Source organism: Anser anser (genome assembly GCF_964211835.1).
Source record: "Anser anser genome assembly, chromosome: 4".
NCBI classification, from domain to species: Eukaryota; Metazoa; Chordata; class Aves; order Anseriformes; family Anatidae; genus Anser; species Anser anser.
Genome location: NC_139724.1, coordinates 2,413,283 through 2,438,817, shown reverse-complemented (window position 1 = coordinate 2,438,817; position 25,535 = coordinate 2,413,283). Strand labels below are relative to the sequence as shown.

Here is a 25,535-nt window from a genome sequence, read left to right as displayed (position 1 = left end):
TGCTGAGACTGCAGATATATTCATTTGAATCTTTTGTTTCATGGGAAAAAAAAAAATTACCTCCTACCCCCATCACAGTTAATTAAATACTGTTGTCTAAGATGAAACACGGGAAAAAGATGCAAGGAAAAACAAGGCAAACATAGGAGATGTGCCAAATGCATTAATGTTTCATATGATTGGAAACTATATAGTGAAATATTCCTTCAAATGAGTACTTAACTCTGTTTTCCCATCTTACTCGCTGTTACTGCACTGCAGAAGTAGTTTGTTCTGTTTCAGACTAACAAGATTCAGAACTTTTTTATGGGATAGTCGTTAGAGAATGTAGATGCCATATGCAAGTAGTGAATGTTTATTCTGTACATTTGCTTGGGAAGCCAGTTTGCCAACTTATCATAATGTAAGCAAGTGCTGAAAACGACTTTTGTATAGCATGGGTGTGCTGAGACTTAAACTTGGACCTTAGCGGCAGTACCTTGAAGTGCATTCTTGGTTGCTGCTGGTGAAGATCTCGCGGGTGAAGTTTGGCATCGGCAGTACTCAGGATAGAGCATGCGCTGCAGATTGGGATGCACTTGCAGGAATTTCCCTTGGGGGAAGGAAAGGCTCGACCAACTGTGGTGCCTGCCGAGTCAGCAGGTGCACAGAATTGCAGAACTGTTGGCTAGAAGCATCTCTGGAGGCTCTTAGACAAATTTCCACTCAATGCAGGATTGTTGGCAGCATAAGATTGGGTCAGCTGTGGCTGTTTTTTATCCAAGTCCTGAACAGATCCAAGGATGGAAATCCCACATGCTCTCTGGTAACCTTTTCCAGTGTCATACTGGGACTTGTTAAGCTGCAGTTTGTGGCTGCTGTTCCCCCCAGTAAGAGCAAACAGAAAGCTAAGGAGTTTGGCTAGGAAGCTAAATGGGAACATCTGACAAAGTGGATTGGTAAGATAGAAACAAGTGCGTGCTCTGATCACAGCATTATTTATTTTTTTTTAAACCATTGTACCTCTCAGGTTGCTGCATGGTTGCCAAGTCACATCTGTGTGTATTCCTGGTGGTCTTAGGGCATCAGCTGAAATTCTGTTTATTGCTTGTGGGCCACGGGTAGCGCTGGCTGCAAATACTGATGTGGTATAAGAGGTGCATCAGTTCTTCATGCACTGAGTGTGCTGCACTGATACTCTGAAGTGAGCTACAGGCCACACAAATCTTGCTGCTATTCTGTACCTTGCTGTAAAATGAGATATGAATCTCTTCTGTTTCCTTCTAGGGCTCCCTTCCACTAAGCCTGTTACAGCTGAGGGAAATTGGAGGTCACAGCGGTCCAAATAAAATGTGTACACCATATAAATACAAAGAAAGTTTTGTTTGAGAATTAGACCCTTGATTAAACCTTGCTGGTCATTGAAAGATTGTTATTGCCTGTCCCTGGAATATTTCAGCGAGGTCAAAGAAACTGAACCTTCAGAGCTGCGCCTTTATATATGGTGTTACTTGGGCACAGAAGTCTCTCGCATGAAATTGAGCATATAATACTCGTGGGAAGTTTTGTTTACAGAAATTCTTCATTTTAGAGAGCTGGGGATGGAAAATTTGAGGTGATTTTAGTAACATGACTGGATAGGCCAGCCTAGTGTTTGGGGCATCCATTGCTTGTGGGGTCTAGAAGTCTGTAAATGAGCTATTAGTATAAATCTTGAGGGCTTGCATGGAAACTCACCCACATTTGACTGTGAGAATTTTCATTTGAAGCTTGAGGATCTTGTAAAAGGGATCCTACTCTCCTGTATGCTATGTCTACCTTAGAAATATGGCAGCTTTAAGTTACAATCTTTAACCATTGTAGTGATATATCATTAATTACTCTCCCTTGTGATACTTTGGTAATTGCTTAGCTTCTTAGTTTGCTTTATTTTCATGAAAGCACTCAAGAAGATTAGAAGACTCCAAATTATTGTAATCTCACTTTTTTATGGAATGGTCAATCTTGCATTGTTACCATAATTTTTAACTTCTTGTAGACTATCAAGTTACTTCAACAGTAGGGCTGTAGTTAACAGAGCATATTTGTTATAAACCACCATCAACTATTCCTTATTACACAGTGGTAGCGTTCAAAAAGTCCTAGTTGCTTTCCAGAAGTGGGTTAAGATGATCACATCTTCCTGAAGGTGGAATTTTACTGGGTAAGGGTAGGTGCACGAGCACTTGTACAGCACTTGGTGTGCATCTGGATGGTTTCTTGATTTGTTTTGGTTTTACACCCAGATTGACCTCTGTGAATCTCGTTCTTAGAGCTGCAAGTCATCTTTATCTTGACTCTGAGTTGGATCCAAGTTCCGCTTTTCTTTAATATTTGTAAATTAACAAATTAATTCTTAGATCGTCTCAATCTTATTTTTTAAGAGGGGAAAAAAAACCCAAACCTTATCTTCAGACCGTTTCCTTTCTGAAGTTATAATACAATTTTAGTCCACTACTGATACTAGAAACTGGCAGGAAGCTTCTGTGTATTTAAAATTGCTTATGCAGTAGCTGCATAAGCTTGAGTCTTTTCTTAACTCTTGCTGGAGTGCAGTCTGTACCTCTTAAGAAGGTTCCCAAGATGATTTTTGTCTTCTGTCATTCTGATAGGCTTTTAAGATCAGGGGCTGTGAGCATTGTATTCAGTAGGAGAAAAGCAGTTGTGTGCATAACTTTTCTCTTTATTTTAACTACCAACTCCAACTAGGAGTTGGTTCAAAGCAGACACCACAAAACATGCACATATCTGAAAGCAGAAAATAAAGTAGTAACAAAAACCTGCCTGTCGATGCAAACGTTTCAGAGCAACCTAGTGCTAAACAGACTGTCCAAGCTGGATCTCGTTGGAGTACAAGTTGTTGCTGCATATGATCTCGAGCAATGCAGTTAATTGAGCTGAATAAGAGGAAAACATTTTTAATAAAGTATTTTAACTTTGAATAAAGTTTTATTTCCCACTGCAGTAACAAATGCGCCATGGTTTCCCTTGTGATTCTGTTTGTGTGGCTTATTAAAATGTAATTATTTGCTATAGGATGAAGTCACAAACAGAACAAAGAATTACTCAGTGCTTCTAGGTGTCATGTGATGGCGTGACCAGGGAGAGGGAGAGCTTGTACCAAGCTGAAGCTAGCTGTAGTGAAAGATGAAGCATCCCCCTGCTCCTCCAAAGGATTATCAAGGTTGGAATAAAATCCCCATAAAACGTTTGTTTAGAAGGAATATATTGATTCAGATCGTCAGGTTTGTTTGAGGCAGACTTCATGCTTGCCTGTGGTCTCTTCCAACCTAGATAATCCTGTGATAGCCTACAGAGGCTTTGTCACATAAAGTTTGCAACAGTGCTGTGCACTGCGGTTTCTTCCACCCTATTCTTTAAAGAGTCATTTTACCAAAGAAGAATCTTAGCACTGATAAGTGTTTAAAATTAGGTAGGTTTTATTCACCCTCCTCTTTCTTTTTTGATGCTTAGTGAAACCAGTATTTCAGCTTGTGCCAGTGAGAAAGGGAAGGATTTTTGGGTGACTTTTCCTCCCTCCTAGTGAAATGCTTGGCCCATTGGTGGAGGCATCCTTTTCTCTTCTCTCTCCGCAGGTAAAAGGATTTCTTTGTTTTCCTCCCTGACTTACAGCTGCAGTTCCTGGTGGCACAGTGCTGCGTGTGTTGCGATAAGCTACACCGGGAACGTGCCATTGGGGGTGCACTCACTTTTTAGGGACAGATTCATTCACAAGGAATATAGGTGTTGCACTTTAAAGTAGGTGACTCGTGCTGTGTGTAGGCAGCACAGGAGCTGGGGGTGAAGTAACCCCAGACAGCACAGGAAAGACCTGCATAATACGGGGCGTTACTGCAGCGGAACCCGAGCTGTCTGCGGATGAAGGCGCAGGGGTGTCGGAGCAGCCTGCTGCTTCCTCAGGTTTCTGTGCTGTGCTTCCTTCTTGTCCTGAGGCCCGGGGCAGCACGTCAGCTCTGCTGCCACGCCACACGTGCTGGGCTTTCCTCCGGTCCGGGCTCAAAACAACGAGCTGCCCTACTGATGTCTCTGCATGTCCCCTTTCAGCCACGGCCCCTCGGTGGGCTTCAGGTCCCCTGTGTAAATGGCTCGGCACACAGCAGAACAAAAGGCCACTTGCTGCTCTTGCCCTCTTTGCTCTCATTGGAGTTATTAAAATCTATTTTTCAGTTGTTGTGAATTGTTTTTAACTAGCTTGTCGGCTAGCTCTAGGAACGTGAGTATTTCAGAGGGTGCAAAATCTTTATGGAGCTTGTTTTCATGCAGTTATTTGGGAGGGTGCCTCTGGCCCTTCCAACCACAACTGTTCTGTGAATCATTTATCCTGAGGTAAATCTCATCGTGACCAATGCTGTCAATATTGCAGCATTATCACGCTGAGGTGTGTGGGTCTTGCTGTGGTTTATAAGTGACTTTGTTTAAAAGGTGGAATATATTACTGTTAATAATTTACCAGTCTTGTAGGAATTTCTAATATATTCATAGAGTAATAAAGATTATCTTTTTAGAGATAATCAGTCTTTTCAGATGTTTAGGATTACTTTTCATGGCCACGAAGTTTCTAATTACAGCAGTTATTTCAGAAAGCCAGTGGTGAGGTGCTAGCAGGAACGTTAGACCTCAGTCACTGTTGCTCTGTGTTCATCTTAATAAGGCATTGTCTTAGGTACGAGTTCTATTCCCATGTAGTCTTTTTAATAAAATCTACCTTGTTTTGTCTAGCATGTCTGTTCAGTGTTTTGCCTGTTAACTCTAAAACCTGTATTTTTGAATGTCACCTTTTGAGTGACATTTTTATTTAAATCTTTTTTTTTTGCACAACTCTCAAAAAGCTTAGGTAAAATCCTGCGTTTAATAAAACCTGTTACACAAATAACGAACCCTTACTGAAAAGGGCTTCATAAATTGCATAGCTTGTGGACTCCTTCATAACTGCTTTGCTGTTTGCATAAGTGACACAGTGGGTCTGTGATGGATGCTTACAGCAATGTCATCATGTCTGTAAATCTTCCTCTCAGCTGTAGATGTGGCACTCTTGTAGCCATGGAAATGCTTCAGTCACTGGGTAAAAGAATGCAGTAGTTGAATAAACTGCACAAAGTAAATGCAAAGGCCTGTCCCTGTTTGGGTGCACACCATTTCTTTCTAATAATTTCCAGTAACATCTTAATTTATTCGTTTGGTTGAAACAGGAGCCTGTAGTTACAAGCCAAAGCTCAGTACTTCTCTAAAACATCACAACACAAAATAACAATCAGAGCGTGCACTACCTCAGTAATTTGTTGCAAGATCTATGATAGGAAAAACTGAAGAATATAAATCCGAAGGTTCTGCAATCCTTGTTATCAGAATCTCTTCCTAGACAATGTATTTTGCTGTTCCAAGGCTCTGTACGTACACAAGTTTCTGATGCTTTCATCTCTGAGAGCACATGGGGTGTTTAATAGCAGTTACTTCCTAATCTTAAACTACAGTGTGCTGCCTGAAGTCAGTTTAAGGGCCTGATTTCCTTTAATGCTCCTAAAGGATTATGGCATAATACTTCCTATTACCTACAGAATACGTACAGTACAGTAAGTGGGATTATAGGTTGAGTGTGTTTTGCAATTGCCAGCTTTAAAGGTTTAGGAGTCAACCTGGACTTTCAGATGGAAGAACAGGGTCTTGTCTTACCCTTATCTGCTATGTCACTTTAATTAAAAACTTTGTGTGTCTGTGATGATTTGATCCTCTTCTGAATAAGCTATTACACGTGATTTGGTCAGTGAATTTCTTCAAACTGTGGCATTTCTGTATACCAGTGTTTGACAAGAAATACTGAAGTGGGCTGGTATTAAGCGTTAAAGATAATGTTTTGAGGGAAACTAGAAATTTGATTTTTTTTTTTTTTTAAGCAATGTATTGGAGGACATCACAAATAGAAAGGAAGACCTGTTCTTTTATTTGTTCACTTTTAATTTGTTCATTTATTTTATTTGTTCCCCGGTATAAGTAATGCACTGCATTCATGCTTGTGTGTGTATGTATGTTTTGTATTTTTGTTGTTAATACCAACTATTTGCTTGTGGTTGATGGAGCTGAGGCTTGCTTTGGTTGCATATATTTTATTACTGAATCGTCCTATAAGTAGTGTTAGAGAACCATTTATTTGTTTTGGAATATCTTCTTCCTCTTTCAGCTTTACACTTAAGTGTAAATGGTTTTTGTTAGTCATTCCTTGCTATCTTGGGCTTGATAAAATGCTTTGCTTACAGGGCCTTTGGTCATGCAACTAGCTCTGTAGGGCTTGGCTCTCTATTTGTTTAACTGAAATGTTTACAAGCCTATGAAGGCTGGATACCATGTTTTATCTGGGAAACTGTGTTTAATAACAGTGAAAGCAAACAGATTTGCACATAAAATAGGTGGATGTTGATGGGATTTTGAACAGGCAGCACAGCACCGGCGCTCCAATAAATTGGGTAACGTGGGTAACGCTTCAGGTAACAACTTGCTTTTTGGCCTGGCTTACGCTCCACTGCCCAAAATAACCTGTGCTTTCTTTCTTTCTCCTCTTTAATGCTTCAGTTTTATGAAGAGCAGTAGTAACCAACAGTCAGTAGCTGCTAGTGCTTTACGGGGAGCTTCTGGTGCTCTGAGTAACGTGTGGGCTTTCAGCCACAGCCTGGGGCAGCCTTTAACGCACCGTGCTTTCCACAACGCGTTTTTTCTACAGCTAGGAGGCACACTATCTAAAAACCACGTTGTGTGTGTTGATACCTGTGATGGGCACTGTAAGGTGGGACCGACTGCTGAGGTGACGCTGTCCTGCTTATGGTTCTGGTTTCTTGCCCCCAGGTGGAGATGTGAGCCGGTGGGTTAGCTGGTGTCAAATCTGACTCGGTGACGGAAAGCACCCTGCTCTGCAGTGCCCTGGTGTATCCTGATGTGGAAACTGCATCAGATTTGCAACTTCTATTTCAGTTTATTCACTGATAAATACACCTCATTTCTTTGTCCAGAAAAGCTTTCTGTTTTCCTGCCTTTTATTTGAGTCAGATCAGGTCATTCATGAGTTGACAGCTCTAAAAGTAAGGTTTTTATTCTCCTTTCTGAAATACTGAGTTTGATATAACTAATTGATAGTAGAGAGAGAGGACAATACTGTGAGCAAGGCTCAGGTGATGAATCTGTATGTTACCAGGACTCTGTTAGCAGTTTGCAGTGAGTGCTGTTTGCTGAAATGCACGTAAATCTCAAATTTCCCCCTTTTTGGTAATTATACTTCTGTGACACACCTCATTAGCTTCCCACTTGCAGCTAGTCATTTCAGTGCTAATCAGCATTTGCACTTGGGCTTGCAGAGGTGAAAATCTAGTTGGTAAGCCTGCTTTTTTTAATGCATACTGGTATCTGTTAAATTGTAATGAGAAATTGGAAGCCTTCGGGTAAGATGAGAGTGATCAGTGGCTGGAAAGATTACTCCTTTGCGGTCAGTGCAGTGCTGTTGTTTGGTATGAAGGGCACCTTTCTAGGTCCCAATCTTCTGACCAAACTGCCCAGGTAAACTCAGCCAACCGCAGCAAATCTAAAGAAAGGCTGAAAGGAAGGAAAGGACTCGAAAAAGTCACTCCTGTCATGCAACTCCATGTCTGTAAACTTCATTTGCTTCTTTGGAAGTGAGGAGAGTTATGTTATTAGTGACTAAAAATGACTGCTTTACTACTGTGTGTAAGTACTGCTTGCTTTTTTGAGCAGTGGTAACTATTCTCACAGTTTGAGTTCCAGCTGTGCTGAGTGCCATGGTACTTGAGAGCTGCTTTGGCTTCTAGAACTGACTGCTCTAGGGGAGAGAGAGAGACAAAAACACACTGAAAACAGTATTGCTGGCTTGAAAATGGGTATTGGGAGATTCAGAAATAGGCAGGTAGGCAGCCAGCCGAAGAAACCAGAGGAAGAAAGTCCGGGTTTTAATTACAGGGTGGTTAGCATATTGGTTAAGGGTTGGCAGTAAATCTTATCTTCGGTATGTATTTCAGTGCTATAACTGACTGTTGCATAAATTATGAATATGGATGATTTAAAAATATTTTTTAGGATTGAAATACAAATGCAGTATTAGTTCAGTTTTAAAATACTAATTTAAGCATTAAGACTTTTTTGTATAATTCATATAAACTTTAAACATCACTCCATTTCTTTCTGTGTTTCCAAATTTTCCTGTATAGGGCCTTCACGAATAAAACGCGGACTCCTTATCTGCACAGTCACATTTCCTGTTCTCAGTCCCGCTTTGTCTTTCTGGGTGAATAGTAACATGTTCTGTTAAAGTAAAAATAAACCAGGAATTAGAACTCTTAATCAGCTGGAAGCATCCTTTCAACAGTCTTCTGTGTAGGTGCTTGGTTTTCTGCAGCCCACATTAAAACTTACACTTTCTCTTTCATTTGAAAAACGACATGCAAGCCATTAACTTTGAGAAGCCATTGGGATAGGTTTAATGTTTAACTTCTTGGTGTTTCTTTAACTTCTTCCAAGAGCTGAACTCTTTACAGACAGCAGTTGCATTTACTTGTATAAAGCTGCTCCTTACATCTCCTTTTTCTCCATACCTGTTCTTGCTTTTTGGCTTAGAGGAGTAAATGGTTTCAATTCAGTGGTAATTGTCTTAAGTATTTAAAAAAAGAAATTAAAAATGGCTTTTGTTCCTTCTTATTTTTATGCCTTCTGCTATAAAAGGCTATTATATGCCACTAGAAGGAAATCTTACTCTATGCAGGCAAATTCTAGGCAGAAAGATTTAGGACAGAGGTAGAAAATGTTTTATATATTATTAAGTATGATGCAGAAATGTCATCCTCTGGCTTTGGCTTTTTTTTCCTTCCTACTATACAGACACTTGACGTTTCCTTTTCATAGGATCCTTAGGATCCAGCAGCAGGACACAGTGGTGCTGGATGCTGATCCCTTTTAGATATTTTGCCGATGTCTTATTCTGGGAGTTTGTGGATGATGGGTTGCAGGGGGAGTCCCCATGCTCCAGTTTCGATGGGCTGGCATCGAAATGAGCCTTGTGGCTCTCAGAGGTGAGCTGGGTTGGAAATTCCCATCGAGATGGGCATCAGCAGCTCTCTGTGTCATACTGGAAGTACCTCAGGTCTCCAGAGAACTCCTGGCTGATGGCAGGGAGCTGAATGCACAGAGTTGTGTGTTGTTGCCAGTGATACCTCACTCAGTGTCTGCAAAATGGGAATTGGGAGCATGGTTAGTTGGTGAACTGAGTGCTGTTGCATATTGGCCTTGCTTGTGCTCGATGCAGACCTTGCAAGCTCCCAGCCTGGGGCTGGCCAAGGGATGAAGTTACGAGGCCTTATCGTGGGGGCTCCCGCCACAGGTGGAGACTCTGGTTGAGTGCAATATAAGGTCAGTGCCATTGCTTCCAGTAAAAAAATGTCCCTTAGTGGGCATCTCTCTAATCTGTCACGTGTTTATTACCTCTGTGGTTTGGCAGGCCCTGTACATATATGTTCCTGTCCCTGTGGAAGATAATTGTGTTGAAAAGGGGAACTCCATAGCAGCATTTTGTATCAGTGCTGAGTAGTGAAGGTGCTGTGAGGCTTCTAGAGAGGAGTGTCATCTGTTATCATCGATACACAGCAGGAGAGGAAAAACTGTTTCATAACTGCTTGTAATTATATTGACAGATTTCCATGTTAGCTAGCTCGTGCTTTATGGGAGGCTCATAAAGATTAAGTTATTCGATGTGTTCTCATTTAAAGCAGTGCTGCGCAGTGAGAGCGGGGATCGGAAGAGGTGGTGTGATACCGTAAGCATCCTAAGGAAGTGCAGAGGTAATTCTGGGTGGCTTTTGGTGGCATGTGCAGAGATGAAGCAGTGGAAAATACGCCTTAGGGCTAAGGATTGTACCTGCATGCTCACGAAGACGTGCTGTGCTTGGAACCCGCGTCAGGTCAGGAGATCAAAGTACAGCATGGGGCTCTTGCATCTGGCAGCCGGTTGGATCACGGCGTGCCCGTAGGCTTCTGATACCTCTGATTTACAGTGATCTCGGAAACATTAACTGTTTGTGTGTTTCCCAATCCATTTATGGTTTTGTAACATCCCCGTTGTTGACAGAAGCAGTAACTTATACCACGGGAATGCTTATAGCATGAGGAGATGTGATCAGTAGTGTTTTTTTCCAAGTTCGACTAATCACTTTCTTTCGTATTTCATTGATAAACCATTTTTATTTAAAACCAAGCTTATGTAGTGCATGCTCTCCTCCAGCAGCATTGATGGCGATAGCTGAGCGTGGTGTGTCTGTGCTCACAGTGAGCTGTGCACCGGGATGGGCTCATCCTTCCCCTACGCAGCCCCCTGCTGCTGTGTAAAATCTGTCAGCCCCACAGGTGGGAATGAAACAAGGTGATTAGTGAGGTAATTAGTGGGGGCCTGGGTAGTCACATCCTTCAATCGGGAGCTCCCATGGGGGCAGCTGAGCCTTGTGGGGTGCTGTGTTTTTTTAGAAAGCCTCCAGTGAAAGCCAAGGCCTGGACCCAAACGGCAATTTAATGCTTTAAGCGGTCTGTGAGGTCCGGCATTTGTGCTGGAAGTGTAACCAACGAGAAGTAATGAAGCCATGCAGTACTAGACTCTGTTTTTTCTCAGCGTTGGTGTCATCGTTCATTTTTTGTCAAAGCTTTAATAGTTCTTAAGAAAAAAATGGAGAGGCAAGCTGTTTCTCATGTAGAAAGAATGCTTTTTTGAACTTTGTTGGAGAATGAATAGGGCTATTGTTACATTTGATTTAATTACTGCTGTTTGCAGGGGAGGAGGTGTTTTTGGGTCACCTCTGACACCCTAATCGAGGCAGCTTAGCAAACAACTCGATCTCATCCACTGTCAGACAAGAATGCAGTGTAGTAAAGATTTTAAAAGCCACTGGTAATATTTGCAGCAAGTAATTTCCTCTCTCTTCCCCTGAAGCGTTACCTTGGTAAAATTGAGCTTTGTGCCTAGAAACAGCGAAGCTTCTCCAAGTTCTTCCCAGAGCGGTACTTCAGCCCGTGGATGTGTTGTGTTGGGGGGATCTCAGTGAATTTTCCGTGCTTCAGTTCTTTACTACCTGCTCGTGGGTACCATAAGATTTTACTGTGGCTCTTCCTGGTGTGGGCTTTTTCACAGCAAAAGGAGGAAAAAAAGTCTCTTTGCCTGTGTGAACTTTTTTTGTGTGTACCTGTGTGCACAGGCACACGGCTGCTGGTGGTAATAAGTTGGTAGGATTTTCATAAGCGCAGGTCAGTAATCTCCTAGGTGGTGGCTAATGCTCTCTGAAGACAAGCGTGGAACAGATTTCAAGTGCGGTAAGAAGACTTCTTACACGAGAAATGTGATTTAAATAATCTGTGTACCTTGTTGTAATTCTGCAGCTTTAAGTTAGACTCTGCATGCTTACAAAAGCTCCAAAGTCAAGCAAGCTGCAGAATCTGAAGTAGGAAAAAAATGGGACATAATTCAGAAAGACCCATGTTAGATTGTAGCAATACAGTTCAGGTGCTCTTTTGGTGAGCTGGTAACCCACCTAACATTACAAAAATGAAACAAAAAAACCCTAAGCAATCTGTAGGAGGTTTACAGGAGAACACTGTAAGGAGATAACAAGGCCTGAGTAGTAGCATTATCAGCTTCTGTACTGCTTATTTCTAAAGGACACCGTAACAGACTCCTGTTTCCACATAGATTTGGTTTGGCACGAGAAAAGAGCAGATTGTTGGCTTGTCCTCGATTCCCTGTACTAAGAGGGTTAATGTGACTGAGGGGCATTCTGGCATGCCCTCTCCATGCTTTTCATACGCTTTGTTTTCATCTGGCTTTATTCACCAAAACACAAGGAAAATTTTTTTCCCATTCCCTTGAAGCCTGCTACTGTCAAGAACTGCCTTTAAAGTGAAGTTGTTGTTTTTGGTGTAGACTGGAGTTCATGCCTGAGTATCTGTGCAAGTGCCAATTATAGCAGCTGGAGAGTCCAGCACTTGTGCTTCAGTGGAGCCTGATGTGGATGTTCGTGTATGTGGTATAATTCCCTTTATTTCATTTGTTCTCATACACAGAGTGCAATTTTTGAGAGATTAAAGCAGTCATGTTGGTTCTTATTGGTAACATTTCCCTGCCAGATTTCGATTTTCCCTCTGGATGTGGCTGATCAGTGTTATACTAACCAAGAAAAACATTGCCTTTTAGAGGAAAAACCTATCTTCTTAATTCTTATTAGCTTATATGAAAATAAAACAGCAGAAAATGCCATCCTTAAATCAGAATGGAAGCCTGAAGGCTGTGGGCGCCCATCAGAAGCACTTGCAGCAGAAGTGCTCATAACCATGTCAACGGTAGGGGGGTGTGGGTCTCAGTACAGTGAACACAAACTGAAAAGTAAGAATTGTCATATTAGAAGTTCCAGTTGAGGGTGTGAGACTGAAATGTATCTGTAAAAGTGTTATATCCTGTGCTGAAAGGAATAATAAATGACAAATCCTTTGGATCTGATGTGTGAATAAATGAGGAATTCTAGCCTTTGGGTCTTTGCGTGTGGTGTCTTTCAGGAATACTGAATTTGCTCAGTATATTATGATGACAGTAATGCAGTTGTGATTTTAAATACAATCCCAAACGTAGCAGGATCTGGCTTTCTGAGCTGACTACAGGATCTTGTAGCTGTTGGATTGCATATATAATTCAGAAGCAATGTGCGCAGTATCTCTGTGGAGGGTACCAACCTCACTGTCTGTGTCGATTCTCCTGCCATGTAGTGCAGGTGCCCTATAGATGTCTGTGCTGGAAGAAGTCTCATCTACTCTCTGTTCAAGATGGAAAGGGAGGAAGGGGGGAAAAAAGCAGACCTTGCTGGAAAAAGAGCACTACCAAATGTATTCTGAAGCCTAGTAGCTCTGTTCTTCTCCCTTGACTGTTGCAAAGATATTTTTGAGATAGGGAGATGTGATTAGCTTTCATGGATCTACTGAGTTATATTACATAACTTTTTTTTCCCCTAATTCCCAGGTAATGTACCAACCTGTTTTCTGTTGATATAATGCTTCTATTTTTTGTTTCAGCTATGAAGCCGTACACTCCAGCTTTCATCCTCCTGTGGAGCACTGTTGGGATAGCAAGGGCTGCCAAAATCGTTGTTGTGCCGCCAATTATGTTTGAAAGCCATCTTTATATTTTTAAGACTCTGGCCTCAGCCTTGCATGACCAAGGTCACCAGACAGTGTTTCTCCTCTCTGAGGGCAGAGAGATTCCTCCATCTAATCACTATAGACTTCAGCGCTACCCAGGGATCTTTAACAGCAGCACCTCGGATGACTTTCTCCAGTCCAAGATGAGGAGTATCTTCTCTGGGAGACTGACGGCCCTGGAACTGTTCGATATCCTGGACCACTATTCCAAGAACTGTGACATGATTGTTGGCAACCAAAACCTCATGCGTACCCTGAAACAGGAAAAATTTGACCTGCTCCTGGTAGATCCCAATGAGATGTGTGGATTTGTTATAGCTCACCTTTTAGGGGTTAAGTACGCCGTCTTTTCCACTGGCCTGTGGTATCCAGCAGAAGTGGGTGCTCCAGCTCCCCTCTCTTACGTTCCAGAGTTTAACTCGCTACTCACAGATCACATGAACCTATTCGAGAGGATTAAAAATACTGTTGTGTATCTTATTTCAAGATTCGGAGTCAGCTTTTTGGTTTTGCCAAAATATGAAAGGATAATGCAGAAATACAAGGTTATGCCAGAAAGGTCCATGTATGACTTGGTTCATGGATCCAGCCTGTGGATGCTTTGTACTGATGTAGCACTGGAGTTTCCAAGACCCACGCTACCAAATGTTGTTTATGTGGGAGGAATTCTAACCAAACCGGCCAGCCCGCTGCCAGAAGTAAGGTTTGCTGAGCTTTACAGTAATTCCTGTGGTATCTGGTTTACCTCATATGATGAGTGGCGGTTCTAAGCAATGAATTTTAAAAGGGATCAGTATCTTGATGTTTTAAAGCTCATTTTGTTGTTTCTCAGAGGGAATATACCCCTGAAGTAGTTGGAAGTGGCTTGGGGCGGGGGGAGAAACTGAGATGCAAGCTATCAAAATTAGTCTTTTGTGATTGCAGGAGGTATTTTTCTTTGGAGTTAAGTGCTTAATAATAGAGGAGAGGAAAAGGCAGTACACACTAACTTGAAAAATTACTTCTAAATTCTAACCAAGTGTGGGTTAAAATAGAATGAACAGGTGAAGAAACTTATGCTTAAAGAAGCCCATTAATAAGTTATACCATCTTTAATTTCACGGTATTAGTGTTTTTATGGAAAGTTTGCTTCCTTTGGTTTGATAGCTAAAAATGTCTTTAAAACTAGCTGTATAGATGCATGAAGAAACTGTAAAGTTGAACAAATGGAGATGATGTGAGTTGACTTAGGAGGCACCAGGGCTATGTTCACATAAAAAAAAAATATCTTACAGTACTCTTATTTGCCATCAGGTAATGAACTTCAGACTGAAATAGTAATAGTGGATGGATAGATTCCAGAAATCCTGACTGCACAGATTAATAATTAAGCTTGATTAATACAGTGTACCATGTGGTCTTGATACCTGATAGCTGAGAATGCCTTTGTTCAGCGACACAATAGTGAGTGTGACAGGCAGAACAAAATTTCACAGAAGATCATGTCACTTGCACTTACTATTTATCTGTACATAAACAAATAGATCTTGATTTGGAGTTGATTAATAATAGACACTTCTGGCTGGGCAACAGGTAGGTAGATCTGCACCACTCACTGATCTGCTTCTGAAAATGACTAATTCGGCTTTTGCTTTTTGTATGAGAACTTCCAGACCCACTTTTCATCTGTTTTTCCCCTGACAATTGGTCTTGGAGGGCTTGTTTTCTCTTCTTTACACTTCCTGTTCTGACTTAGCAGTACCTTTTTTCACCAGCTTAGGAAAACATTAGATAGTTCTGCTTCAGGCTGCAGGATTTGGAACACTGTACCAATTCCCTTATCTTTTTTTTTTCCCTGCTCAGCTTCCATTGTGTTTGAGCACTTGCTGAGCTTTCTGAACATGCAGGAGCTTGTCTGATAGTATGCTACGATCCAATGCATCTTCCCAGAAATTCAGAAGTGGGCATACTTTGTGTAGTTTTGGCACAGAGTAGGGCATTCCTGTAGGTAGCCTAACTTGCAGGTGAGCTAAGTCTTCTGGCTTTTTTTTTCTAATTTGCTGGAAACAGAAGTGCGGAGGTACTAACAGCACTGTACTCCTGTTCTTACCCAAGCTATCAGAGTGGTTCCAAAGAGTGTTTATCAATATGGTGATAGGCGTGATTTTTATATATATATATATATATATAAATTTTTTTTGAAGGTGATAAAAAAGGTGAACTCTCAAATGGGGATTTGGGAGTAAGACGGCTGCTGCAGATTCCTACTTGGAGCCATTTTTGCAAGGCCTGCTGCTTTAGGATAATTCTAGGCCTCCATTTAGGGCACTGTCTCTACCCATATCTCTTTGTATTGCAACAGGAGGAGGATACAATTGTCTTCTATTGTTGTTTTTTGGAGAACAAATTCAGGTTAGGGAACATATTTTGCGTGGTTTTCATTTGATGGGTCCCCATAACAGGTAGCCTGTTACTTGTATTAGTGAACAAAACAGTGCTTCTTTAACAAGCTCTTCCTTAATGTATAGATATGTGTTTAGAAGGTATCTAACTAGTCAGCACACAGACATCCTGAGATAGCAGACTAAAGGTGGTCTTGTGCTGTCTAAACAAAGTTCAACCATGCTCTCTCCAGGACGGCCTTTCTGACTGGGTTGAATTTCAGCTGTTCATTTTCCAAACTGGTATTTTCTTTTTCTGTAAGAAGGCATATATCTGTTTTGTTGCATGATAAATTTGGGTGCTATGTCATCATTGTCTTTTATGGTCTCTTTGGATTGGTCTTCAGGGTAAAAAAATTAACTGTCCCCAAAGCAAGCAGAAACTTTCTCTTCTATAAAATGAGATGGAAGAATATGAAAAGAACAGTTTTACTTTGCTGTTTTACTATAGGGTTATACCTATGTTTGTATAAAAACGCATGTTTATACACATGTCTATACACACATACAAACATATACATGTATGTATGTTTTTAAACCTTCTTAAATTGCTTCCGTATACTTCCTAAATTTGCTCTGGAACCATGAATGTTGCTGTGAAATGTTGTGATGGGAGAAGATGGAACCGTAAGTATAGTCTTCAGTGTAATCAGGCTGCCAGTGACCTTGAGGTAGACCTATAGGTAGCGTATGTATTGGCAAATATTTATTGCAGTGGGGTTAAAGAAAGAAGAACAAACACAAAAGCGAACTGTGATTATTTGTGAACTGAGACATTTTTTGCCTTCTTTTCAGTTCTACTGGGCAATTCATTCTTATATTAAGTGTGGGCTTTGATTAAATATGGAAGTGAGAGCACTTCTCTTACCGCTTCTCCACGTCTATGCTGCTATGCATAATTCCACTTCCTGTGGCACATATTGTAGGTAAATCGGGCAATCGGATTCATTTTCTAGATAAAAATTCAGATCTGTCACTGTACTCTGGCAGATTAAAAGTGGATGGCTGGTGCCATGACTGCTTTCAGCTGCTGCCCTGTCCTGGGGCTGGAGCCCTCACCGAAATGGCTTCTGCAGCTTTCGGCCTCGTGCCTGAGGGCGAGGCGGCCACGGAGCTACCTCAGCAGTGGTGGCTGGGCTGGAAGGAGCACTGGGTGACAGGGCTGCCCCTGCCCAGAGCCCGTGGCTGCTGGCCTCAGGAGGACTGGGGGCTGCCCAGAGGCCGGGCCCTGCCTCAGCATGGCTGGAGGTGGCTGCTTGGCGCAGGCCTGGCCTGCTGGAGGAGGCACGGGGGCAGCTGCTGGCTGTGGTGGCAGCCCGCTGTTTGTGTAACAGAGAGGGGGAGACCTGCCTCTTGCTTTGCTCTGTTTAATCTATGCTAATATTTTTGACTCAAGGCTGTGGAAGGGTTTTGTAAATCCCCCAGCTGCTCCTGTGTACTGCATGCTGGCTCTGTTTGTGGAGTACTCTCGGTGTACATAAGCTAGATGTATTTTAGAGGATGCTAGACTGGAAGCTTAACCTGTATAGCGGGTTAGGCTGGCCCTCAGCAGAGAGGTGCTCTGGCAGGAGGTGACTGAAATTTACAACAGTGACACATTTCCTCCTCTGTTCTTCTGGTCTTTGCTGCAGGTAGATAAAGCTCGGGGTAGGCACAATGCTCCCTATAGTTAGAGGTCGTCTTCTGTGGTGGCTGCAGAGCTGTTCTCACTGGTAAAAGTGCATGGATTTCAGCAGTGCTTCTTGCATGAGTGCTGTGCTCTGCGGAAGATGAGAAGACGGTTCACGTGGCTGCTCTTGTTACCCATAAATGAATAGAAACTTAAATATGTATGGCAAAGAGTCCAGGGTTTGTACAGATAACTGCAAAAATATTGCATTTTGAATTGTTTAGAGGGGTAGGCTTGCCGTAAAAGGCCAAAAGCTGGAGACAGACTCTAAATATCAATCTCTAAGGTCATCGCTGACTTAAAATACTATGTGTATGGTGTTACCTGTATTTTCTGGTTAGCTGGCAATGGCAGCTAGAAAGAAAAAGGCTCCTCCGCCACCACCTTGTAACACTTCTCCAGAGGGCTCCTGTTAAGCTGGGTGAAACTGGAGTTTTGAAGTAACGCACGTTTTAAGAAACAATGGGGAAACCTCTACTGTGGCATTGATGTCTTGTGAGTAGGTTGTTAGGTAGTTAGGCATTAATCAGCCTGATAAGATACGTCCTTGAATAAGGGTAGAAACCCGATGGCTCTTCTGAGCAGCAGCGTCAGGAAATACCAACTGCGTAGTCAGGGAGGGGCAAAGGGCACTGAAAATGAGGAGGGAACTGTGCTGCAGGAAAAGAAGGTAAACATTATTTTGAAAGACTTGTTTAGATCAACCAGTTGTCTATATGGGTGTGTTGGGACATAGATTGGATCCCACAGTTTGTATGTGAGATCATCTGTATTAGCATTTGTCAAACACATCACCGAAAGTAAAATCATGCATGCTGTCTGACATGCAAATTGGGCTTTTCTTTCTTCATACCTGCACAGCTTTTAAAGCCTCTTAACCACTTTTGTAATATCCTGCTTTCCTTCAGTGCTGATCTTGAGGCACTTCTTTTGGACTGAATGCCACTTATTATTGCTGTGAAAAGAGAAACAAACGTCAGTTTGTTTTTTAATTCTCTTCTACCTGAGTAAATTTACGCTGCAAAGGAGGATGCTCACATTTCAGAAGTAAAAGCTATCCTTTCAGCCACAGTTGTCATCAGATAGTAATTAGAGTGATTTATTTGCTCCTCCCTGTAGATCTCTTATCTAATCTTGCTACTGTATTCATCTAGATATAGGTAACAAATTGGTGGCTTTGAAATATCTTTATTAAAAAGTTTTTTTCAGTCTTGCAGACAGTTGTCTGTTTAGACTGGTGTTAGTTGACTTGTCTCTGCAGTTTGGTGGAAGAATAAGGAGACATTTCTTAGATCAGATTTTTATTTCATTCATACTAAGGACAATTTCTTTACAGCTTGCTCTTGCAAACTGTAGCATTAGATTTTAGCACATTGCTAGTACCATTATTTTTTGTTTAAAGGACTGGGAAAATAGTTCTTATGGAGCTACTTTTGACAATAAATATCTGACAATGTGAAGCAATTCTAGAGCTCTCTTAAAATGCACGTGATGTATCAGCTGGGGAGGCAAAAATCTTATGAGGATGATTAAGATTGTGGGCCACTGTGTGAATTCTGTACTGTACCATATAATCGTGTATTCTGTCCCTTAAATATATTTCCACATACAGCTTCATCACCACTGACTATTGATCTTTTGCTACACAAGGAAGTACATAATCTGAGCTCCTTAGGTCCAGTCCTCAGAAATAAAAATTGCCTTTTTTCACTGTCAATCTCCAGTCTTAAATGCTGCAGTATTGCTGGGTTGATGAACCACATCTATTCCAGCTGTAGTGTTGCATTTCAGATTTGGGAAGAAATGTGACTCAGCGTGTACCTAGACAGTAAGAGAGCGGGAAGAGGGTGCCATGATGACTTCAGAAGTCAGGTCGGTATCTCCAGTAAAACTTTGGAAGGAGGTCCTCTGAGTACATAAGCTGGCGTCCCGCACTCTGAGGGGCAAACACCGAACCTCTGCAAGAGGTTGGGAATGGAATTCCTCATTCCTGGCCTTCAGCAGTCCTGTGCTTGCATCAAAAAGCAAGTTGTCTTGGTTTGTGGATAGTCGTATAATGTGTTGGGTTTTTTTTTTTTTAGCTAAATCATTGCATGTACTGGGAATGGAGAATTCAAGGTTTGGTGTGGGTGTTGTATAGGTCAAATGATGAAAATTAAAAGCAGCAGAAGGTATTTTACTATTTCCCTCATTTTTAAAAAAAGTTAATATAAGCTATTACTGTAAACAGGTTTTCTGATTTTAGAATGGTCTTACTCATTTTCATGTTGAAGTGCACAAATCAACAAAATTAATTCACTTTGGTAATCTTCAGTGCTTTAATGGTGAGTGTCAGTTGCAAGTTTTTAAGGCTAAGCTGTATGTAGGACAAATAATGAGCTAGTTTTATTTCCATGATTGTATTCTCCGGCATACTGTAATTTCTAATATCGTGGAGAAACAAAAGGTAAGATCTTATTTCCAAATGCATGTTTTTTTCTCTTGTATTTGGTACATGTATCAGCTTGAACAGTGTTTGAATAGTTAGGGATGTATTCAGGGCTGACATTCAAGAGCAGCAAGCCTAATTAATAATGTTATTGATTTAAAACAAAATAAATTGTAATCAAGCCAACTTTTCTTGTCAGATGTCCTAGTTGCTTAAAGGTTATTTAGGTAGAGTGGATATCTTGTGTTTGGCTGATACTCTGCTTGGGTGTTTATTGATCCTGTTGCTGGATCAGGATGGGACGGGTGAGGGAGAAGTCCCCGCCACTGTCACCCATGGTTTCATTGCCCCAACGTTTTTAGCAGCTGAGAGTAGGTAGCACACAACCTCTACAGCAATGTGGTTTCAAGTGCCTTTTCTCTGACCTTTTGAAGAGCGCTAGGAAAATTGGTAACACCTCTTAAGCTTCTAACAAAGCATCCATCTGCCAAATAATGCTATTCTCATTACAAACTTGCCTTCGAGGGAGTCGTAGCTTAGGGGAACCGATAAATGTTCGACTGAAACTTGGTGTACAGTAACCTTTTTCATTGTCCATTGTTCAGTGAATTTACTATACAAATGTCCTGAAATAATTAAGGCTTTCATTACCTGGCTGAGTAATCCTGTCAGTGAACTCTCTTTCTCCTTTCTCCAGGGAGATGAACCAAAGCTGCGAATAATTCTCCTTGGACAACCCCCCCACTTTTGGGGAAGACTGTCCAAATGACCTTGCTTAGCCAGGGGCAGGATAAGCAGTCCCTGACTAAAGACAACAAAGAATTGATTTGTACCTCACCCAAATCAGAATCGTTTTGGGTCACAAAAACATGTCAAAATGAAGTTTTGCCATTGCTAACCTCTGCAATCAAACATTAACTGCCCCTGCTGCTTTGCTCGCCAGTTCCTGCAGCTCGGTTGTGCCTGACCGGGTTTCCTCAGGCTGCGCTCTGTGCCTGCCACAAACAATCCTGGGCTTGGGAGGTGGACGTGGGGGGGGACCCAGGAGCTTGCCCCAGTTTATGGCCCCATGGTTGTACCCGCTGGGGTGTCCATGTGCATGGAGAGACTTGGCGAGGGTTTATGAAAGGCTAGAGATGATGGCTTCAGCATGGACTCAGAAGCCGGCTGTTTTTATGCCTCTTAAAGAAGAGGTCGTGACTGTCCTGTTAAAAATGTGTATGTTTTATATAATACATTGTGTGTGTGTGTGTATATACACATATGTATTTTAATATACGGAGAAGGGAGGAGAGAGAAAAGCTTTCCAACCTGAACAAGAAATGCGTAACAACTTGTCATTATCCAAATCAAAGCTGCTGGTTGGTTAGATCTCCAGCCATCCACAGAGTACAGGTGTTGTACTGGAGCAGTGAAGGACAAAATTACCTGCCTAAATGACTTTATAATATGGATTTATGGAAGAGGTTGTAGGACAGTAGCTGTAACACAGAGGTCCAGGTTTAAAATTCATCTTCTCTTCAATTTTCTTGTTGCTGTAGTTCTGGAAGTTCAATTTGACCGAGTGTTCTGGAGGTGGAAAGTGTAAAGGTGGTGTAAGTAGAAGCATTTCTCTGTACTTAAAGCTGTCTTTCTAAAAACAACCAACAAAATAATCCCCACGGAGTTTAACTTGTTCTTTCTGCTATATATGCAACTACTGAAATGGTAGGATTGACAAAGTGTTGGTTTGCGTTTAATAAACCCAAGTCTGTCTGTGCATGCTTACAAGTTATATGAGGGGGCTGCGTGCTAAGGAATGTGCAGATTTTATTTTTGAAGAGATTAGTGCTTCTGTGATAGTGCCAACAGTATTTTTGATCTGAATGCTGAAGGTGAGGATACCTTTATTGTACCCTTTACCAATATGCAACCGTCTTAATAACCTCTCTTGAAGGGTAAGCTTCTTGTTTTCAATTGCCTTCCATTCCTTTGCAAAGCAAGGTTGCTTTCCCAGGGTGTTTGCCAAAGGTCCGGTGAGTAATGGATTTTTGAAGAGTGTTGCATCAGGGAAGTACTTGCGCAGCAGTTTTCTGGTTGACCTCTAGTTTTGGGTAGACTGTGTTCTTGGAGGCTTCACTGGATACACCTGTAACTCTAGAGGGGGCTGAGGTGCAGGACAAAAGACAAAGGCTTGTGGTGCTGTGTTTTGTACCCGTGTTTGGAGTCTGAAACTCATTCTTTTTCAAAGTTAAAAGGACTTAAACGTTCTTCTGGTATTGGACTGTAAATGGGCAAAGGTCAGGGACAATAAAATGCAACCCTCCAGACACTGAAAAGTTTCACGAGGTTTTAAAAACATTTTTTTCAATGCATTTTTGATGAGGCAAACATACGGTGTATACCAAATAATCAGTGAGAAACGGTAGAAAACACTGAATATGTTTTTCAGCAAGGCTGAATCTGTGCCTAATATTATTAAAGAAGCACTTTGTTATCAACAGCATTCTTGGGTGATTTGTGCCAACAGCACACTCACCGCTGCTTGGAGACCTGGTAGAAAACAGCTCGAATGTTACATTTTGCTTTGTGGCTGAGTGCGTTAGTGTGGCTTACAGATGGCTTTAACCAGCAAGAAAATAGAGGAATTTAGTCTGGTATAATCTGGATATGCATTTTTTTATGCCTAAATTATTGGTTTGGGGATTGCCTTATTCATTGCTGATATGAACAAATAATGTTAAAATCAACTGGAGGGACTTTTGCTTACAGCGGGTCTCATTAATAGATGGAAGTTGATCAGCTGCTTAATGGTATGTGGTGCAGGTCAGCCAGTGTCAGTGTATCTGGGGAAGAGGGGATACATAGCTTGTTTTAAAAATGTGACCTTTTCTGTTTCATTTTTAAAATTTCAGTTTGAATTCATACAGCATGAAGAATCAAGGGAGAGAAGGGAGGGGACAGACCAGAAACAGGAAGTTTAGTTGCAAGATCCCCATAGAGAAGTGGGTGATTGACAGCAGCTTGTACCTGGGGAAGGAGAACAAGTAATCTGCAGTGAATTGAGATGCAATTAATTGAGAGGCAAGTGGTGGGGTGGGAAGGATCATGTCCTGGTTGGGAGCAGCAAGGCTGGTGTTCACTAACTGGTGCCTGATAATACAAACGCTGTCCTGATACAGTGGAGCCAGCACGCTTGCTGTGCGGTCATTGCTTTTAAAACGCAGGAAAGCTGTTGGCCAAAAAATAACCTTCATCGTGTCGTGCGGGTGAGCCGACGCAGAGGGTTTGGCTGAGCCAGCAGGCAGCTGGCGGTGTTGAGTCAGGGAGGTGCGGGCTGTCCTCTGCTCACTGCAGGCAGAAGCTCATGGGTGTGTCTCGTGTCCTTTGCTTGTCACAGCAGATACTGCCATCAGGTATAAGCTGACTTGCAAGCTCATGGCAAGTCAATACAAATGTCAAACTTTGCCCAAAGTGATGGTGTTGCTCTGGCTTTGCTGTGGGCAGATGTGTTATTTCTACAGCTTTCAGGTAATATGATAGGACCCTTGTTTGCTCAGTGATATTAGAGGTCATACAGTTGCATATATATGGCCTTTAACTGCCTGTGCTGAAGCAATGTTTTAAAATAAAATTTGAAATGAAGTTAAAATGTATTAGTACAATATTTAAATACCTCACATGAGAGAAGTGCTATTTAGAAGATGCTAAAAAAGTTAGGCCACTAAAAAAAATTCTGTGTACCTTTCTGTTCATTTCTCAGTATCTTGCTTCTAAAGATCACTTCATGCGGCTATTTTATTTATTTATTTTCAAATAGATCTGGTTTTGTCTACCCTGAGCAGCGTTTTGCAGCAGGAGCTGCATAGCATGCCTGTGCTCCCCGCTGGAGAGTGGTGGTTCGCAACCATATTCAAAGAACAGACACTTGTGCTATCACACATTTGAATCGAGCAGCTGAACAGGGGAAGCTTCGGATATTAAACCCGGTTATGTTTGTATTTGTATACTTTGTTTATCTGAAGCAAGGCTCAGTATTAGGCACCGCTGGTTACTGCCAGCTGGGTCCTCACTCTATAGTCACAGCTGTGCATTTAGCAGCTAAGCCTGCTAAGAATAGCTAATCAGAAAACCAAACAGAACAAAGCTCGCATAGTGGGCTCGGCACAATAACATTCCTGTCTGAGAATGGTAAAAAGATTTTTATTTTATTTCTTCCCCCATCCCCTGTCCTGCCTATAGAACAGCATAGATCAATAAGCGCTTATTCTCCCTATACAAGCACCGGGAGGCTTTAAGGAAAAGAGCAATGTACGTGCAAAACCCTTCACTCTTCATAACGTCGTGTCGTACAGGGATGGTTGCACACAGGCAGCTGAACTCAGAAAAGAGAACATGGCAAGGTCGTAGTACCCGTGCCTGTGCTAAGCTCTGACTGCAATAAATATTGCCAACACTGAAAAAGAAGCAGCCTGTGCGCAGTGCATGTGACGAGCTCGAGGAGTGCTCTGAAGGTAAACGTGGGACTTCTGAAGGGACGAATCGGGCACGAGGCCAGCCGGTCCCTGTCGGCTCCCTTCCTGGAGAAGGAAGGAGCAGGAAGGCACTGCGACAGGCTGCTTTTGCCTGGGCTGTGTAAGTGCCCTTCCCCCTGTGAAACCCATGAGTGTGTTTAGCTGCCACCTTAAAAGGGATCAGAAAGCCCACCTGGTGTGGGGTGGTGTTGAACATGAGGTGGTATCTCCTTGGGGCTCGGCCTGCCACGATCAGGCAGTCAGTGTATGTGAAACGAGGGATATGGCTCAACTGGCAGGTAGTTTCAAGAGAAAGTTTATTATTTCAGTCCTTTACTTTTGTATTAGTTTACCCAAAGAGTATGCATGTGCATGGACATTAACATGAAAGTAGACAAGGGCCTGACAGGGTTTGCCCCAGCATTGTAAGTGGGACACCGTTAAATGTTTCATACCTTAGCATGCATGGATTTTAATCACTTCAGTTAAAATAGTAAGTAATGAATGTGTTTACTAGATGATGATGTTTTGTTGGGGTTATAATATATAAAGCTATAATTGGATGGAAACCAAAATTCAGTTAGAAAATTTAGTTCAAAAGTCTCCCCAGAAACTGGGCAGCTGCTACAATAGATGATTTAACAGGTTTTTGGTTCTTCATGGGGGCTGACCTCTCGCTTGCTCATGCTGCCTCTAGCAAAGAGGTGGGGACGGACGAGGAGAGGAGAGGTGCCGAGGCAGGTACCCCCAGTTCTCTTTGGGCCAGCCTCTGCTGAGAAAGCCTGGGGGAACAACCTCCCTCACTCAAGGGGGTTTTGTGAATCTCTCCCCAGTTTTAGGCTTTCCAGCTGTGCTTTTCATAAAATTTCAGGGGGATCCCAGAATGCACCTGTGTGTCGAAGTTAATACTACATTAACATCAGCTTCTCTTCTGTGTAACTTTACTAAAAAAAAAATCTTTCTTCAGCTGGAAGTTGCGTAAGTGCCTGATTTAAGTTTTTGGAAGCTCAATTCAGAATTGACTACCTTTTTCTGAGAACCTTGCTGTCAGGTACTTCACGGTTTGGGGGTTTCAGCTGTTTAGGTTTTGATCCCTATTTTGGGAGGGGGGAAACAAAGTCTGTGCTTTTTAGTGTCTGGTTTTTCAAGTGTGCAGGGTAGCCTCAGTGAAGGAAATGTCTGCAATTGCTGGCTGTGCTAGGATGTAAAGTAACTGAGGCAAGAGGTTTTCCTTCTATGCAACAAAACCGGAAAATGCTTCTATCTGAAGAA

The 25,535-nt window shown here is 42.0% G+C and overlaps 1 protein-coding gene across 2 annotated transcripts in view; it reads left to right on the top strand.

Moving 5' to 3' along the window:
• The window catches only part of UGT8 (UDP glycosyltransferase 8), a 44,423-nt gene that overhangs the window by 5,165 nt on the left and 13,723 nt on the right, over positions 1-25,535 (top strand). For both annotated transcript variants that reach the window (XM_083833412.1, XM_083833411.1), the window contains exon 2: positions 13,128-13,951. In XM_083833412.1, the coding sequence (XP_083689538.1) occupies positions 13,130-13,951 (822 nt within the window). In that variant the 5' untranslated portion in view covers positions 13,128-13,129. The remainder of the gene's footprint in view (positions 1-13,127; positions 13,952-25,535) is intronic.